At 38.0% G+C, this 16,757-nt stretch overlaps 1 protein-coding gene across 4 annotated transcripts in view; it reads left to right on the plus strand.

The window, feature by feature from the left end:
- Positions 1-16,757, plus strand: part of furinb (furin (paired basic amino acid cleaving enzyme) b) — a 74,943-nt gene that overhangs the window by 46,865 nt on the left and 11,321 nt on the right. For all 4 annotated transcript variants that reach the window (XM_029522597.1, XM_029522598.1, XM_029522599.1 and 1 more), the window contains 2 exons: positions 13,360-13,448; positions 15,845-16,017. In XM_029522597.1, the coding sequence (XP_029378457.1) occupies positions 13,360-13,448; positions 15,845-16,017 (262 nt within the window). The remainder of the gene's footprint in view (positions 1-13,359; positions 13,449-15,844; positions 16,018-16,757) is intronic.

The raw sequence follows: 16,757 nt of genomic DNA on the forward strand, positions 1-16,757 counted from the left end.
TTTGTCCTTGCCGAAAGCTCAAGCAGCCGTGCAGAGCAACCCTAGCCCTTTCTGTCAGTGTAAAGTAGGTCCCATTCTGTCCTGCTGATGGAACAAAGCACTACTGGAGGGGATTGCTCCCTGCTTCTGGTTCACTTCAGCTCCCCAACTGCAGTATACTATTACTTCAGAAAGACACAGACACACACATGCATACACACATATTATGAAAACAATGAGTTTACAGATTCACTCACACACACATTCCACTACCCATGTCAGTGGGATTGCCAAAGCAATTATCTGCGACTGGATCAATTTATGGTCATAGAATAAAAAGCCAGGGTGTGTCTGTGCATTTGCAGCATCAAGTTGTGGTGCTGGGAGTGACTTTTGGACAAATTATATCCAATGAGTTATGTAAATCACCATAGAGTAATACAAGACAAGAGTGAGTAATGCTCATAACCCCCTCACAATAAGATCATATGACTATATTCATAGGACAACAGTAAAGAAAAGGAAAGGAGGAGGAAAATGAAAACCAGTTCATTTGTACTTGATGAGGATGAGGATGATTCTAAAATTTTCATCTCAGCTTTTTCAATAGAGATGGTCTGTGCTGTGGAGTTGGCAGCTCTGGCAGACATTGGTGAAGGGGGTGAGGGCTAAGTTGATGGGTAGTTGAAGTCAGGCAAGTCAAGTGGGTAATCCACTACTGCTCCGTCATGACACTGTCAGTTTTTCTCTACTTTCATCTACTCCTCCATTATGTCAGTGTGATATAGATGTATAGGGCTAGGAGCAGAAAATAGGATTGATTTCACATCCAGTTCTCATTCAGCAGAGTGAATCACTACATATTTTGGAAAAGCTCAATGAGAGCAATATGCTCTATGTTAAGAGGATATTAATCATGATAATGGCAATATAGATATTCTTCCATCTCAAAGCAAAAACTTTGAAAATTTATTTTGTTCCATCTCAAAACAAAATTGATTTTGTTATTTTGTTATTTTGAAGTCAAAATAATTTTGTAAGCCCATCCCATTTAACAGAGCCACCAGTAATTATATGCCCTGTTTAACTTTTTGTGGAGTAAATGTGATATTATCTTGTCACAGATTGACATTTTTTTATACATATTGTAACTGTATAAACACACAAACAGACATAGGGAAGGTAGGAGAGACATGCTTAAAACTGTGCAAAGTGATAAAATCACTCCTTTCTTGTTTTGTTTTTGTTTAGTTTTTTGTACTTCAGGGCTGTAGCTTAATGTCTTCGAGTACAGGTGCAATATTTCTGACTCAACGTCACAGCACTGCACTGTATAGGTGACTAGTACACCAGCAGGGAAAGGGATGCAAATAATTTCTACTTTGAATTTCTTAAAAGTGTGTTTATATAACCAAACCTTAAACCCACTTCCTTGTCTTCCTCAAATATTATTTAGCTACACATAGTCTTTATTAAGCTCCTGTTAGCATTAATCAAACCTGAATGCGAGATGCTTAGTTACAACCTTCATTAGAAAATGACTGGCATGTTGTACTGCATCTTGTGTCCTTCAGCCAAAACTAATCCATCAACACCTAAATACTGAAGTGAGTTTAACACGAGGCTGGAGGAACGAAGGAGGAGGTGTGCTGTCTAATCTGTGTGATGGCATTGAGAAGGACCCAGAAAGGTGGTTGCATGCTTCTCTCACCCTGTGAAATTGCTTTGTCCTTGGTTGCACATGGCACTTTGTTTCTCTGACCCAGAAAGTGTTTCTTCAGCGCAAAATCCACACTGGATAGGGAAAACGGCAAATGCACCTGCACCATTCACTGCAGAAGACACACATCTTAAGTTTTAATGTTATTAAATTCTAAATTTCTTATGACAATAGTCAAGGTCTCACAAGCAGCCTCTGCAGTAGCTAAAGCCTTGTAATGATTAAAAGGTGATCTAAGTAGGTGGTTTTTAGTAGGGTCTTTTTTTAATCCAATGGAATGTTTTTGTAGCTTTTACCTTCTGTCATGATTATTAATATTGTATTTATGATATGAATTATCGAATATAAACAAGTTAAGATTTGTTTTATGTTTATGAAATCTAATGCAGCGTTCTCAAAAAACAAACATTTGTAATAACAAGAAAATATTCTGAAAACTAAAGTAGTCTGATTCTCTTTCAAGGCCTATCATTTTTAAAAAATGCAGTTAATGCAATATTTATTCAGGATTTAACCTTGTGCTTAATCCAACCATATTGGTTAAGTCTGATCTTTTAATGGCATAATACTCCACAGTGATGTGTTCGCTTATTCACTGTCAAGACAGAATGTAAAAATTGGCAGAAAATGTTTTTAAAGACTCATTGGGGAATATTATGCACACTATATGAGAGAAACTACAATCCCATTTGAATTCCAGCAGCAACACTAGTAAAAGGAAAATAGCAATGGGGTTAAATCGTATCTGCTGGCACCGTGTCCTTGGCCAAATGCTTCCAGGCACAGTTTTGAAGGCTTGAAAACAACGCTACTTAAGTATGTGATTACAAAGGTAAATGCCTGACCTCTGCCCTTCAAATCCACACCCCTTCTCTAGGTACACTGCATGCATATCTTAATCTGTATGAAGGCGATAAACCAGGGTAATCAAGAAGGTGACACAGGACAACTCAAACAGAAGGGGAGCACATATCTAATGAGAAGGCTTCTTCCTACATTGTCTGTTGTATCACCTCAGCTATAGTTTGACACAGTCACACCTTACTGCATTGACATTGCCACTGACACATTTTAGAGTGCAGCATAGTGTGGAATTAACATTCTTCAAGCATCTCAACACATGCACTTAAGTCAAGTAGGTTTTTATATGTGAAAAGGGTGTTTTCTCCTCAGTGGCTCCAAGAGATTTTAAGACTGATAAAGCTAAGCTGCTGCAGTGCTTGAGTGTCTGAATCTTGAGCTTATCAATCTTCCATTATTTTCATCAGTCTGTACCATCAATCTATGCTCAGTAATTCAAAATTACCAAGTGGACTTGTGTCTTGGGTGATAGTGATGTGTACCAAATGCATCATCAATACCCATATTAAAATTGTTCTGCTAGTTTCACGGTTGAATGAACAAACCCCAGGCGTGTGGTGAACCCCATGGAACGTCATTACTTGACTCCACGGGGTATACACCATGTGTCTAGGGCAGCAATTCACCTTTCAGCAAAACATCCATCCAGAAGCATACACCCAGGACAAGGCTGGGGCAGCTAACAAATCTGACTGGGCTTGAGTGGCCTAAATAAAGGCTGGGCTTAAACCTTTAGAACATATGAGGAGACCCTAAGATAGCAGACATTTACCATTTGTCAGTCAGAAATAACAGAATAAACTGTTCAAATCCAGATGAGCAAAGAATCCAAAAAGACTCTCAGCTGTATTTGCCTCTAGGCTAGAGGCCTCTTTAAAAAGTACTGAAAATTTTTAAATCATGTTTTGGCATTATTAGTTTGCATTTACAAATATAAATCCTTGAGAAATTTTATGAATTTAAAATTAAACAGGCAAGGCAATCAAATGAATTTTTATATTTTATTGAATTGCACATGAATTATTAATGCATTCTTTAGGGTGCACTCTACTATGCAGAAAAACTAACTATGGAGCCCAATGTAGTCAAAACTAAACTTGTATAAGTCCTATCATAAGACTTAATTTGTCATTCTATGTCCAACATTTGACAGTTTCACAAAAGTTTGTTCAGACTCTTAACTGTTGGCAGTGTGTATTGAAAAAATAACAATAGGAAAAGAAGAAAAGAGTAGGAAATGTGCACGCTAAAAAAATTCCCTCTGTCGAGCCATGCTGCACATCATTGTTCTCCACAGTTCATCAATTATTGTTTACAAAGATATCTTTTGTCAAACCTGGGTAATATAATTTTCTTTCCCATTGTCCTGTTTATTCCAGCGGGATTGTTTATTTTGTAACAAGCAAACTTTTCGGAGGTGATGTTGGCAGGGACTTTTAAAATCCAACTCCGCAGGCTATCTGTCTGTTTTCCTTATATTATTTTTGGCAAAGAAAACTGGGCACTTACCATTTCTAAACATTTTGACATGTCATAGCCAATGATGTTTGTAATATCAGTCCTAAGGCAAATGTCAAACTGCAGGACCTTACCTATTACATAGACACAGACATAGGCCTTACCTTACATTACCTGCATCAGCTGACCGTATATTGCCAAATGGGATGTTAACCCTTTAAGACCCACTTCAAGGCATTTCCTCGTTTTTCTTAATAATTTCACAAAGTTCTCCACCTATTCAGACCAAGCACAACCTCAGCTAAATATACATTTCCCTTAAAAACCTTCTGTTCACTGTAATAAGGGATAATAGTTTAAAAAAAAAACAGCTAACATTGAGTCCCTAGCAAAAATGGCAGAGAGAGATCAATTGATAAATATTCAGAGGTAAAGCAGTGATTTCTTGTTGGACATTTGAAAATATTGAAATGGGCTTCAAATTTCACAATCATGTTTTCAGTAAGCCACAATGAGTGGCTGTGCATCTCATTGTTTTTATTTAGATCCTTCTCACACAGCTCATTATTGGGCTCTGGTCACTGTAATCACAGCAGCCCCATAAAAAGAACTTATTTCCAATCCTACCACTGAGCTTTATAAAGCAGAGTAATGATATTTTATTTAGAGAGTAGCACAGCTGTTACTCTGTTCCCTGACAGTAAAGAAGACATCGATTTCTGGCCCCCTTCTTTGTAGAGTTAGATTTTTTTCCCTCCTTCTCCATATGAGTTTCCTCCCACCTAAAGACTCACAGTCTGATGGACTGCAGAATCTAAATTGCCTAGAGGTATGAATGTTCATGACAGTAACTGTGTCTTTTCTCCTGGTGAGGAGCTGACAACTTTTCCGTTTCCCTGCCCTCTGTCCATTGTATTCTAGATTAGGCACAGTTGACATTGAGTGAATACTGAGTAAGCAGAAAAAGCATTTGTTCAATGTATGTGGTTTTAAGCATTTAATTCTGCATTTCTAAGCAAATACATCTGATCAACTTGTTTGCATGGCTGGAGACAGTACTGCAGCCGCAGAATGAAGTGATCTCCACGTTACAATCAAGTATAGCCATTTGAACAGACCTGCCTTAGGCCACAGCTGAGCTGAGCTGAGCAGAAAATAGCCTAATCCTTTTGGCAGCTCGAATGAACGGACCCTTTTCAGTCCCTCAAAAACCTGATAGAACAAAACAATTCCAACAGTTCAACCAAGCTTAGGTTAAACAGTCACATTTGGTGCTGCTTATTTGATGCCGTGTTTGTGTGGTTGCATTCACCCTCCATCTGCAAATACAAGTTCATGATGCTTCAAGTACAGATTGAGAAAGAATGCATTTTTGTTGTAGAAAAACATACTTTTGTTACTAATGTGGTAATAGCTCATAGTAAAAGGTAGAGGTGATTTTACACATAAAGTTGTTTACGCATCACAAAGAGTGCTGATCAGTCTGTTAAGTAAACAGTACAGTGAGTCTCTCAACCTCTAAGGTTATCTTGGATTTTGGCTTCAAATATAACAGCTTACATTATAAAACTGGAGTTGTGGAGTTTGAAGAAGTGGGACTAAAGACTGGATACTTCTCTGCTATTTCTGACTATTGATTTTTTTTTTTTTTTTTAAATCTGTCTCCTGTGAATCCCCAAGCTTTATGGAAGACCAATAATAAATTGGAACAACCTTTGAAGATGAATTCATAGTTCTCTGCTATTCGGTTACGCGTGTAGCTACAAAGGCTTTGCCATAGCTGGCATGAGCCTCTTGAAAAATTTAAGTCCTCAGTGAGGCCGCTTTGGCTGCAGAGATACTATGTAAAGGAAGAAAAAAATATGATTGGTCAGCGTGGGTTTTTTGTTTCCCTACAAGTTTAAGATTTCAGAGATGTTGATGGTAAAGCAAAATGAGACCTGTGAGCTAAAACTCTGATATAGTATTGATGTTATTTGCACCTTTTCAGAAATGCTGACTAGCAATGTCATTTTCACCCAAAACCTTTCTTCCTACACCTCAGCTCTGTCATAGTGGGTGAGAAAATATAAACATGGCAACTACTTGTTAACAGCCTCATATTCCTTGATGAAATATTGAAAAACCTTCCATCAACGCCCACATCACAAAGTAAATGAAACAATGAACAGTTATTGCATGGAATATAATTAAAGCCTAATACAGACAGATCCAATACAAGACATCCATTGACTATCTATTGGTGAAATCCAGTGCACACTGTCGTGGGTGCATGCACTGCAGCTCCATGAACCTTTTTAAGCAAGTGTATATAAATATTCATTTATTCTTTCGGTTATTTTTTTTATTTTTATCTACATCTTTTGATCTATGGCACCATCTGCATGAAGGAGTAATATTCAAATTTACCTCTTCTCCATGTTCTCTTCTCCCTCCTATATTGTCTAGGCCAGGTTTATTTACCTTATGTAAATGTAAAGGTAAGCTTTTGGGCTAGATGATTACTACAGGACAGGACCAAGGTTAGATAAGAATGTTCTAGATTCAAGCCCATGGCGCTGTGTGGTGTTTGTTGCTCTATATCAACCCTGTGATAGATGGTGAATAGTTCAGCATGTACCCTACCCCAGCCCAATGCCAGATAAGCAGCATGGATATTTGATGGATATTTTTAAATGATGCTTTTGATAGGTTGGTACAATTTTTTTTTTGCATTTGTAGGACATGAATTCTGGATGTATCCACAAGTCATGTCCTGATATCCTAGATTTTGTGGTTGTGTTACATCACATCCAAAAAGATTGTTGGGTGACAAGACAATGACTTGACTAAATATTCTGCTTTGTCCTGAGGAGGAAAGATAGAAGCATTACCTCACTCTGTTCCTTTTGCATCCTCACATAAGATAAGGAAGGTCACATTGGCGTCAATGAATCGCTCCTGTATTCAGCAGCCTTTTACTATAGATTTGTCGAAGCTTTGTTGGGTCTTTTCTCCAAGGCTTGTCTGTTGGACAAATCACACAGCTTTTGCCGTACTCCGACTTACATACTAATGATTTTTTCCTTGATTTTTCCTACTGTATTAGTTTTTCACCACAAAGAGGATGTTATTTTTTGTTTTCCCATGTTGTTTCTGCAAGCTTTAAGTCACTCATTCTTTCAAACCTCACTTAATGGCTGCCCTAGTTGCTATGTCTCTGACCTCTTTCAATCTATTTTAAATGGAAATATAATGGAAGCATTCAGTAAAGTGTCTCTGAAATCATTTAATTTCATGGACATTTGACAGATAGAACTATTATGGCTTTGCCATATACCCTTGTGTCTGCTGTGATTCGTCTCTCTGAATATATTAAGCTGTCTGGCCATTTTCACTGAATTTAATCCGGCCAATCAGTCTTTTGCATGCACATGCACACATGCAAGAAGGCATGCAGATAGTGTTCAAAACAGCTGCATTCTGATTTGTGTATACTATCTATAATATCTTCCCAGACGTCTGGCCCTGTGTTCACTGTTTTGGGTTTTTCGCCTCCCTGGCATCACGTATGTGGTCTCTGCTCCTTGGTCTGAGGATATGTCCAGTGCTGTGGGACCATAAAGGCCTTTTTTGTTTGCAGACATATTTGGCTAAAGATATTGCACACCTTTGGACCTGAAGCATGAAAGGCCATTTACTTGCATTTTAGAAATCTCTTTGATTCAAGTTAGGCACAGCACTGCCAAGGGAGTATTTTAAAGAAATTAGGTGTAAATTCAAGGCATATTTATTTTACTCAGAGTAACTGTGGTGCAGGCTTCTCATTTCTTTTCAAATAAGTGTCAGTGACATTTCAAAATTGTAAGCTTTGCAGTGCAATTCAACAGCAAATGTCTGTACAATGCAACAGAGTTTTGTAATGGGCCAAGCCATCTGGCTGACTGAGTTTCTGGCCAGTGTTGATGGTTACAGGTTCTTTGGTCTGTTCAAGGATAGAAAAAGAATGTGTTCCTATTTTAAATTAATGCTATATAGCAGCAGTTCCCAACCTCTTTTGTGCCACAGACCGGTTTCATATAAAACAATATTTTCACGGACCGGCATAGAAATAAATAAAAATAAAGTGTATAAACATACAACTCAGAATTAAGCTGAATGTATGAAGGGTGACCAAAGCGCTGATAAAGCGTATGTCTCCACGTGCCGAAGCAGTTTTGAAGGCTTCATTGCCTCATTTGCTAGCCTGTCGCCACATATTATGCAGGGCAGGCTCGGGTCAGGGGAGTCACCTGTAGCAAGAAATCTGTATTTAAGGACTCCTGATATTGTCTTTTAAATGCAGCATTCTTTTAGGCTGTTCTTTTTCTCCTCATTGGGCCTTCTTTACTTTCCAAAGAAGCTCTCCAAACACATTTATTTTACTCATTTTTGCAAGCTTGTGGGCTTAATTGTTTTATGTACAGTATCACGTGACCGAGACGAGCGTGTTGACGTGTCCAGAGATACACAGAAAGATGCATCTGGTCATTTTTTTCAGACGTCTATTGGCCTCTTTTTAGTGTTTTCTCTACATTCCTTCAAATTTCTTTGATTAATTTGCCGCTTTTCTCGACTTTCACAGCACAGCCTGGTGATGAGCATTACGGCGGGGGGGGGGGTCCTATTAGAGTTAATACAACGTTAATTACGTGCAAGAGCATGGCCTTGAAAGTGACGTCACGTCAGGCACGTTACTTAGCATACCATGTCATGATGCATTAACTGCTGACTGCATTTTCAGATGAGCTTGTTCAAATATTTCTCTAAGAAGAGAAAGACAGCTGATGAAGATGACGCTAGTCAGGTATCATTAGCCTATTACTGGCTCATAAATGATGATGGTTAGGTAAAAAATTTTATTTTAATGTTCACAATTGTAATCAGATGTGATGTGAGTATAAATTGTCTAACGTTATTCAAATTTTTTGTGTAATCGTATTAGACAATTAACATTAGACGGGGGGGAGTAGTGGAACAAAGTGAAGGTGCAGGAGAGAGAGATGAGACTAGAGAAGAAAAACCTAGGCTGGGAATCTAAATAGGTTGAAAAAAAAAATGGCTATTTCCACTTATGGTTCTACCACACAGATAATGGTGAGTGTTCATGAACCCTTTCTTCCTTTCTTTTTTTTTTTTTTTTTTTGCATAATATACATTTCAATATTTCTGTTGATGTCACCCAAGCTCCCCAGAGAGCCTGCCCTCGCTGCTGAAAAAAATCTGAGAGGAAACACTGATGTATATATTTTTAGTCTTTTTGTCCAGCCCAGAATCATGTGACCCACAGACTGGCACCGGTCCGTGCCCAATGTTTTGGGACCACAGCTATATAGTATTCAAGACCTTAACAAGACTGGAAAAGAAAATGTGCTTTCAAATTGTTTTTATGCATGCAAACATCAAAGAAAAGTAAATAAGAATATACCAAAGTTGTATTTTTAGTTTTATGTATGTATTATGTATGTAGAATTGCACATATTTTGGAACCTGCTTTTGATCTTTTCACATTTAAGCAGAGACTGGTGTACAGCAGTGGCCCACTGCTACATTAAATAATACAGGAAGCATTTAGTATCTTGACAGTCTTGAAAGAGCTCATCTGTTTTCTTGCACTGATGCTGAGCTTTTGTTATATCAATGCCCTTGCATATCTGTCAGCAACATCAAATTTTTTACTCATCTCTTTGTACTGAGAATGAAGCATAGTCACTCACAGGATGGCTATTGGTCTTATAGTTTTAATTTTTTCTGACTTGAAATGACTGACAGTCACCATTCAGCGCCCACTGTGCTATTTCAACACATAACAACATGAAGAATTTGTGTAGACAGTTTCTCAATCACACAGTGGTGAGTGCAAAAAATGTAATGAGGGGGCATATCCTAAGTACTACTCACCTCTTTTCATCCTGACTGTGATCTATGTGTCAAACTTTTTCATACACTTAATGTTTCTTCAATAATCAGGAAATTAACTCATGCATGTGTATTGTAATGAGTCTCTTGTGCATATTAGGTTGTCACTGGAGTGGAACCTGCATTTTCACACAAAGTGAATCCGAACCCTTGAGTGCAGATGGTCTTCTTGAGGGAGCCATCAAGTTATCATCGACTGCTGCCATTAGCACAATATGGCATGAGCTAGTTAGCAGTTAAACTAGGTGGTTTAACCTCTTAATTGCGACCATAACATTTAAATTAAATTTGCGATGTATTACCTCATGCAATATGTCCTTGGTCCAAGGTCCTTGTGTAAAGGCATTGAAAAAATAGCCCTGTCAGAGTAGCTGATAGATTATTTAAAAATCACTTTAATGCTTGTAGTCGTTTGCAGCCTAGATCATGTAAAGAATAATTTGTTAGGAAGCAAATAACAATAGAACAAAGGCATTGTTCTTTTCACATTGTCCAGCAGTCCATTCCCCCCACTCAGAACAATACAGTACCTAAGGAAAGACTTTAGAATATATTACATTTGGTTCAAAGGTTGACTTGAAGTCAAGGATAAGCTGAAAACTATTTAGTTGTCAAAGATCAAGGTCACTCAAAACACATCTTTGGAGATATTTCAATATTTCATTTCCCAATTATGATTTTTATGATGTAATGCAAATACCATATAAGTCTAATGTCTAATAATTTAGGCATGTGACACAAGGTGGTGATTGTAGTTTTGTTGTCTTTTGTTTTTTGACATTGTTAGTCCTAGTAAAGTAAGTCCTGTGCTAAAATATTTTAGAGTGAACAAAGCTGAGCGTTACTGGGTGGGTAAAAAATCACAGAGCAGCACTGAGTCTAATCAGGATCCCAGCTGGAGGCGTAGCCATGTGCTGACCCTGTGAAATGACTTTGTCCTCTGCCTCATCATCAGGGAGCTTGGAAGATCAAAAAGGAAATAATTTTAGACACTCCTAAAACAATGTGAATGTAATTAGCATTGCTCCAATAACATTCACACAGCATGTCTCAAAGACAGGTGTGAAACTGTGCACCTCCTAATCTGATAACGGCACCGTAATCAGCAGACTGTCTTAATGACCTATGTTAAATGCCAACTACTCAATCCATGCCATCAATTTGCAGTCTGACTACAGTGCCTTATCCCTAGAAATCCATCAAACAAATTAACCCCATTTCACTAATGATTCACTTTTTTCCTGAGAAAGATATAAAGCTGTAAAATTTTCAATTTACCTTTCATTTTCTTGGATAGTTGTAAGCTAATTTTTGGGGGTTGGGACGGTTTTTATTTGTTTTAGTGACAGAGCTATGAGGAATCGGGTTTCTAAAACTCCAGACTGGGTTGAGGCATTTATGAAGGAGAGTCAATTATTCATATACATCAATAACATCTCATGTCTTGTTTGGCTCTCAGTTAGTCAGTGACTGTCAAGCTAAATTTAGATTTTGAAAGGTCATTTTTGATTGGAAGAGCCTATTACTTCTGACACTATAGTCTGTGCAAGGGAAATTTCCAATACTATAGTCAATAGAGGAGCTTTCTACATGTTTAACAGATGCTACCTTTGGAGGTATTCTACACTATCTATGATAGTGGTAGTTAGCCACAGTATGAAGATCACAAACCTTATCAATGCTGTGTTTTCAGACCTGATCTTACATCTGCTGCAAAGCACTGCACGTCTCTGAAATTTTCAGACTGATGCAGCTCTCATTTTTCCAGCCAGGGTTCACGTTATTTGCATAGCTAATAGATTTGGGCCTATCTGATTCCCCTTAGGCGTGCAAAGTGCCACTGAAGTTAGTGGCACAGGATCGCCCTATTATCTTAAGGGTGCATTATTAAGAGAGTAATATGTGCCTACATGCAGAATATTCACAGTGATTTCCTTTTTGTGTGGAGTTCATATGTTCTCTAATATTTATTTAATTTTTTTTTTATTTAATTTTGTCTTTGCTATTTCTGACTGATTGAATGTGAATGTAAATGAGGGAAAGTGGTATTTTGAGCAAATTAATCTGCACACTGCATTTACGCCTTTTTGTTTGCTGATTAACATGTTTGTGTCCTTTGTGTGAAAACTCACTGCAAACAAGGGTACTGTACCTACAGATAAAACCAAATCTGGGCTGACCTGATGTGAACCATGTAATAGGTTTGCAACCTGTTCAGAGTGTACCCAACCCACTCCCAATGTCGGCTGTGCTTCTGCCCCTAAATCTGTATGATCTTCCAATATAAATAATGGATGGATAATATAACGTACAAGTTGTCTAATGTTGTCATTTGTGTTGTTACTTGGTGGTCCTGTGCACAGCGCATTGATTCATGCTGTTGTTTCTCTCCTCTGAGGGCACACAAAGCTGCAGTGTGCTTATTCTTTATTGGGCTCATTGGTCAGTCACAAAATGTAATCAACTTGCCAAAGATACTTTCTGTATGAAACCCTGCACCACTATAATAGCAATCTGTCAAGGTGCAGGGACATCTTTAAAGAATAAGGGAGATAACATTCTGATTGGTTTTATTCATGTTTAGTCCAAAATGCTTGATTGATGAATAAACACGTTAATACAATATTGTAACTTTTAAAATCCTAATTTAGCTGCTTCTTTATCAAGATGATGAATGGATTGAAAATATGTAGAAGTCTGTTTTTACTAGATTTGATGGACAGTCCTTATAGCAGAACAAACAACACTAAAACGGTCATCACATTTCAATGCAAGTCTCACTGATGCAAGGAGAGTTTATGAAATCACAATTTTTCAACAGTCAAACTATTACTATATTCCATAACGTCCCTGAAGGACATAAATATCAAACAACTGTATTGTTAAAATTTTGCAAACAGGAAATTATGTTTTGAAAGCCTAAAACACTAAAGTATAAATGGTAAAATGTCATCCTGTCCACACACTTATACTGTGTATGATGGTGTTACTCAAAATTGTGCTGTATAAAAAAAACAAGCTGACTTTGTTACATCTCATTGCACATCAGATTTACCACAGGTTGCTGTTCTCTGCTCTTTTATTTTCTCATGAGTCGGCCTTGAATTCTAAAAGGATTTAATCTGAAAGGAACATCAGGCTCACTGGCATTTAGGATTACAACTCTTAACACGAGTCAGCTGCAGTTATAAAATGGACCATTGAGTTTATGCTTCTTTTCTGACTATGGTGTATTTTTGGCAACATTTCAGCAACTGTATTGTTTAAAAGCCCAGTACAGTTCAGGGAATTACCAAAAGAACACGTTGTGTGTATTGAACAGTTAGTTGAATCACTTTGTTTCTCTATAATATTGTTGTTTTTCCTCATTGCTTTCTCTTTGACTGTCTTTCACTCTCTCCAAGACATGGAACTCGATGTGCTGGAGAAGTTGCAGCTGCAGCCAACAACGGTGTGTGCGGTGTCGGTGTTGCTTATAATGCTAAAATTGGAGGTGAGTGAAGCATACCATTGAGAATTTTAATTAAGAGTGTTTTATTTGAAAAACAAAATTAATGTAAGTTGGCTCCAATTACTTCAATTTGACATAATATGCATAATAATGTTCCTATTCAAACTAATTAAAATAGTGGTTGAATTTCTCTCAGCCAAGATCCCTTTAGTCTGTGACCTAATTTAGAATCACAGATGTACCTATTTAACTGCATAAATATAGTCCCAGTAATGGATTTTTAAAGGTAATATCCACAATGTGTTCTTTTTTACATCACTGACTGCTTCTGCCAATTTATTGACTATATTGTTTAAATGAACATATGAAACAGGATGCCCAATGAATTGTCCATGAGTGGTTACCACTGAGAGGAGTGCCTGCTATGCATGACATGAGGCATAAGCGACTTTAAATGTGTCAAATGGCAAATTTTCACAACTTTATAGAGATTACGTCTCACAGACTCAAGCAGATTTCAAATTCATATTTATGGCAGGGTAACTGATCTTAGTTCAAATATGTTACAATTCATCCCAAAGCTATTTGACTCGCTGCCTGAATCCGAGTCTTTCTTCCTTCAATTAGATAAAAAGCATGCTCAATTTTTAAAGCGTTCCTTTGTGGCCTCAGTGACATGGTTACAACCTAGTTTGGAATTTTATTGATGCCAAGAAAATTTATTTCACAATCCAGCAGACAACTGTTTATACTAATATGTAAATCATCTTCCTAAAAAGCTGGTCACAATAAGGCTGTTTGGAGGGCTGTTGTTTAAACAGTAATTACTCTGTCAGCATGTACAGATATGCATTGAGGATGAAGATATGTGGGAGAAAAAAGATATTGTTGTTTTTCAGCTAAAACATTTTGCACTTGATAAAGTATTCCCAGGAGGCTTTTAGTAACTTTGGTCGCCAAACAATCTGTCAATGACACAGTGGCAGCCAATAAGACTCAGTGGAGCCTGTGCAGCCCTGAGCAGTCCCATTCACAGATGTTACTCATAATTCTCCTTCTTTGTCTTCATTACACTTCATCTCTCGACAGAGCTGTGCATTGGCCCTGATCTCATAGATCATTCCTCTGTGAATGTGTTCATAGGGTCAGTGGATTGTTTATAAACAGCTGTGATTTGCTCCCAAATACCAACTGTATGTGTGTATGAATATGTGGGCAGGAGTAGTTATGTTTGTGGGTACATCTAAATGTGTGTATCCTCGCTGACAAATGGCAAATGATTAATATTTACTCCTCTAATTGACCCTACTTGGCTCAGTCTGTTTCCTTCCCCATAATGTACCTGTTCTCGAGCAGTACACACACACACACACACACACACACACACACACACACGTATTCAAAGCTGCATCTCTGCCTGCTACCGCTGGTTTCCTGAAGCAGCAGGGAACTCCCACAGCAGTGCCTTAATAAGGAATTCTCAAGCCACAGGAAGTTAATGAGAATTGTTACAACACTGATAATCATGACTGCTGCAATGCAGCATGCATATATTGACCACTCAAGCATACAGCGTGCTTTATGTTGCATGTTTGCCTCAGTTAAGTTTTTCCAAGCTACTCAGTATTCAAACGTGTGTTATGGCAAATCCCCTCACGAACAGAGTAATTACTGACTGTTTGGCTGCATCCCGGCTACAATGTGTCTGTGCCTGCAGGGCCTGGCAGGTTGTCTGGAATAGATTATTAAACTATTAATGGGGACGTCATCAGTCGTAGCGTTGGCTCTGAGGTCTGGGGTTCCTCCCAGTAATAGACCTTATTTTAGATCATTTCTTTCAGAAGACTGACTTAAGGCTGTTCACTTCAAAGGGTTGCATTCAGGTATGATGAAAGGTGACATTTGGTGCTGCTGCCCTGTGGACAGGCTCTGTAAAATCTCAACCCATTTATATATATATATGTGTGTGTGTGTGTGTGTGCGTGTGTGTGCGCGTGCGCGTGTGTGTGTGTTTCCCTCTTCTGTAGCCTGTTACATTTGAACTCTGTTTTGTTTGGTGCAGTCAGAAAATGGTCTTGGTTTTAACAACCAGCTGTGGTTATTTTTGTTTACATGGTGCTAAAATAATATTTTCTCTGTCAGGGTCAAATCTGTGGTGAATCTCTGCACACTTACTCATTAAAATAGAAACTCTCTGAAGTCTTTGGATTTTCCTGTAAAGACTTATTTCCCATTCCTTCTATTTTTCTGTTTCGTTTGTTTTTGTGGCTGAAGTTCAGATGGATATTTGCTGTCTGACCAATTCCTTCCAATATTTTTATGACAAGTTTTCTTTTCTTCTTGTTTTGATATCCCTCTACCCAATCGGAGGCTGAGATGAAGCTTTATCCACAACGTTTCCAGTTTGGTAAACAGTGCACTTCATTTTGATTTTACAGGAGTCCGTATGTTGGATGGAGAGGTGACAGACATGGTGGAGGCACATTCCCTTAGTCTCAACCCTCAGCACATCCATATTTACAGTGCCAGCTGGGGCCCTGAAGACGATGGAAAGTCACTGGATGGCCCTGCCAAGCTGGCTAAGGAGGCTTTCCTCCAGGGAATTACCAAGGTGAGCCAAAGCACAAGTTTGGACTTTTGATATTCTAATATCTTCTGAGGTTTTTTTTTTTTTTGATGATTTGCATCATCTCTTTAAAGTAGAGGTGAATCACTTTCTTGCTGAGAGTTCGCAGAGAAGATTAAAGTTAAAGCCATCAGCCATTTAGCTTTGCTTAACATAGAGACAGCCAGCTCTGTCCAAAGGTCTCTATTAAACTAAGCAACTAGCTTGATGTTTTCCGTATAGACACGAGGGATATCACCCTTCAAGCTCCAAATAAAGTGATCTGTCAGGAAAAAAAGGTCTGATGTTGAGCGATCTACAATATTGGCCTCTTTTAATGATTTTCCACCTCTGCTATCACAATGCCATATGATAATTATTTAATGGCCGATGTCTCAATAAGATCTTCTGTAGAAAAGGGCACATTCAAGGTGACTTTTGTTAATTATTCTGACTAATCCTTTAGAGTTGGATTGAATAAAAGATTAAAGAATCACACACATGTAAGGCTAACATCGTCATCTTTCCTGATTAGGCATTTCTACATCAAAAGATGTTGGCAGAACCGTTAAATGATAAATGTGAGATGGAAGAAAATAGAAATGGTGCCATAGCCGCTGATGCAGAACAATAGCCAGATTCAAAGGCTAAATTAGTTATTGCGTAGAACTGTAAATTTTAGATGGAAAAGAATGATTCATATATCACATCCCAAAATATGCAATACTACACATATCTCAGTGTGT

Source organism: Echeneis naucrates, chromosome 16, assembly GCF_900963305.1.
Source record: "Echeneis naucrates chromosome 16, fEcheNa1.1, whole genome shotgun sequence".
Taxonomy (NCBI): Eukaryota; Metazoa; Chordata; class Actinopteri; order Carangiformes; family Echeneidae; genus Echeneis; species Echeneis naucrates.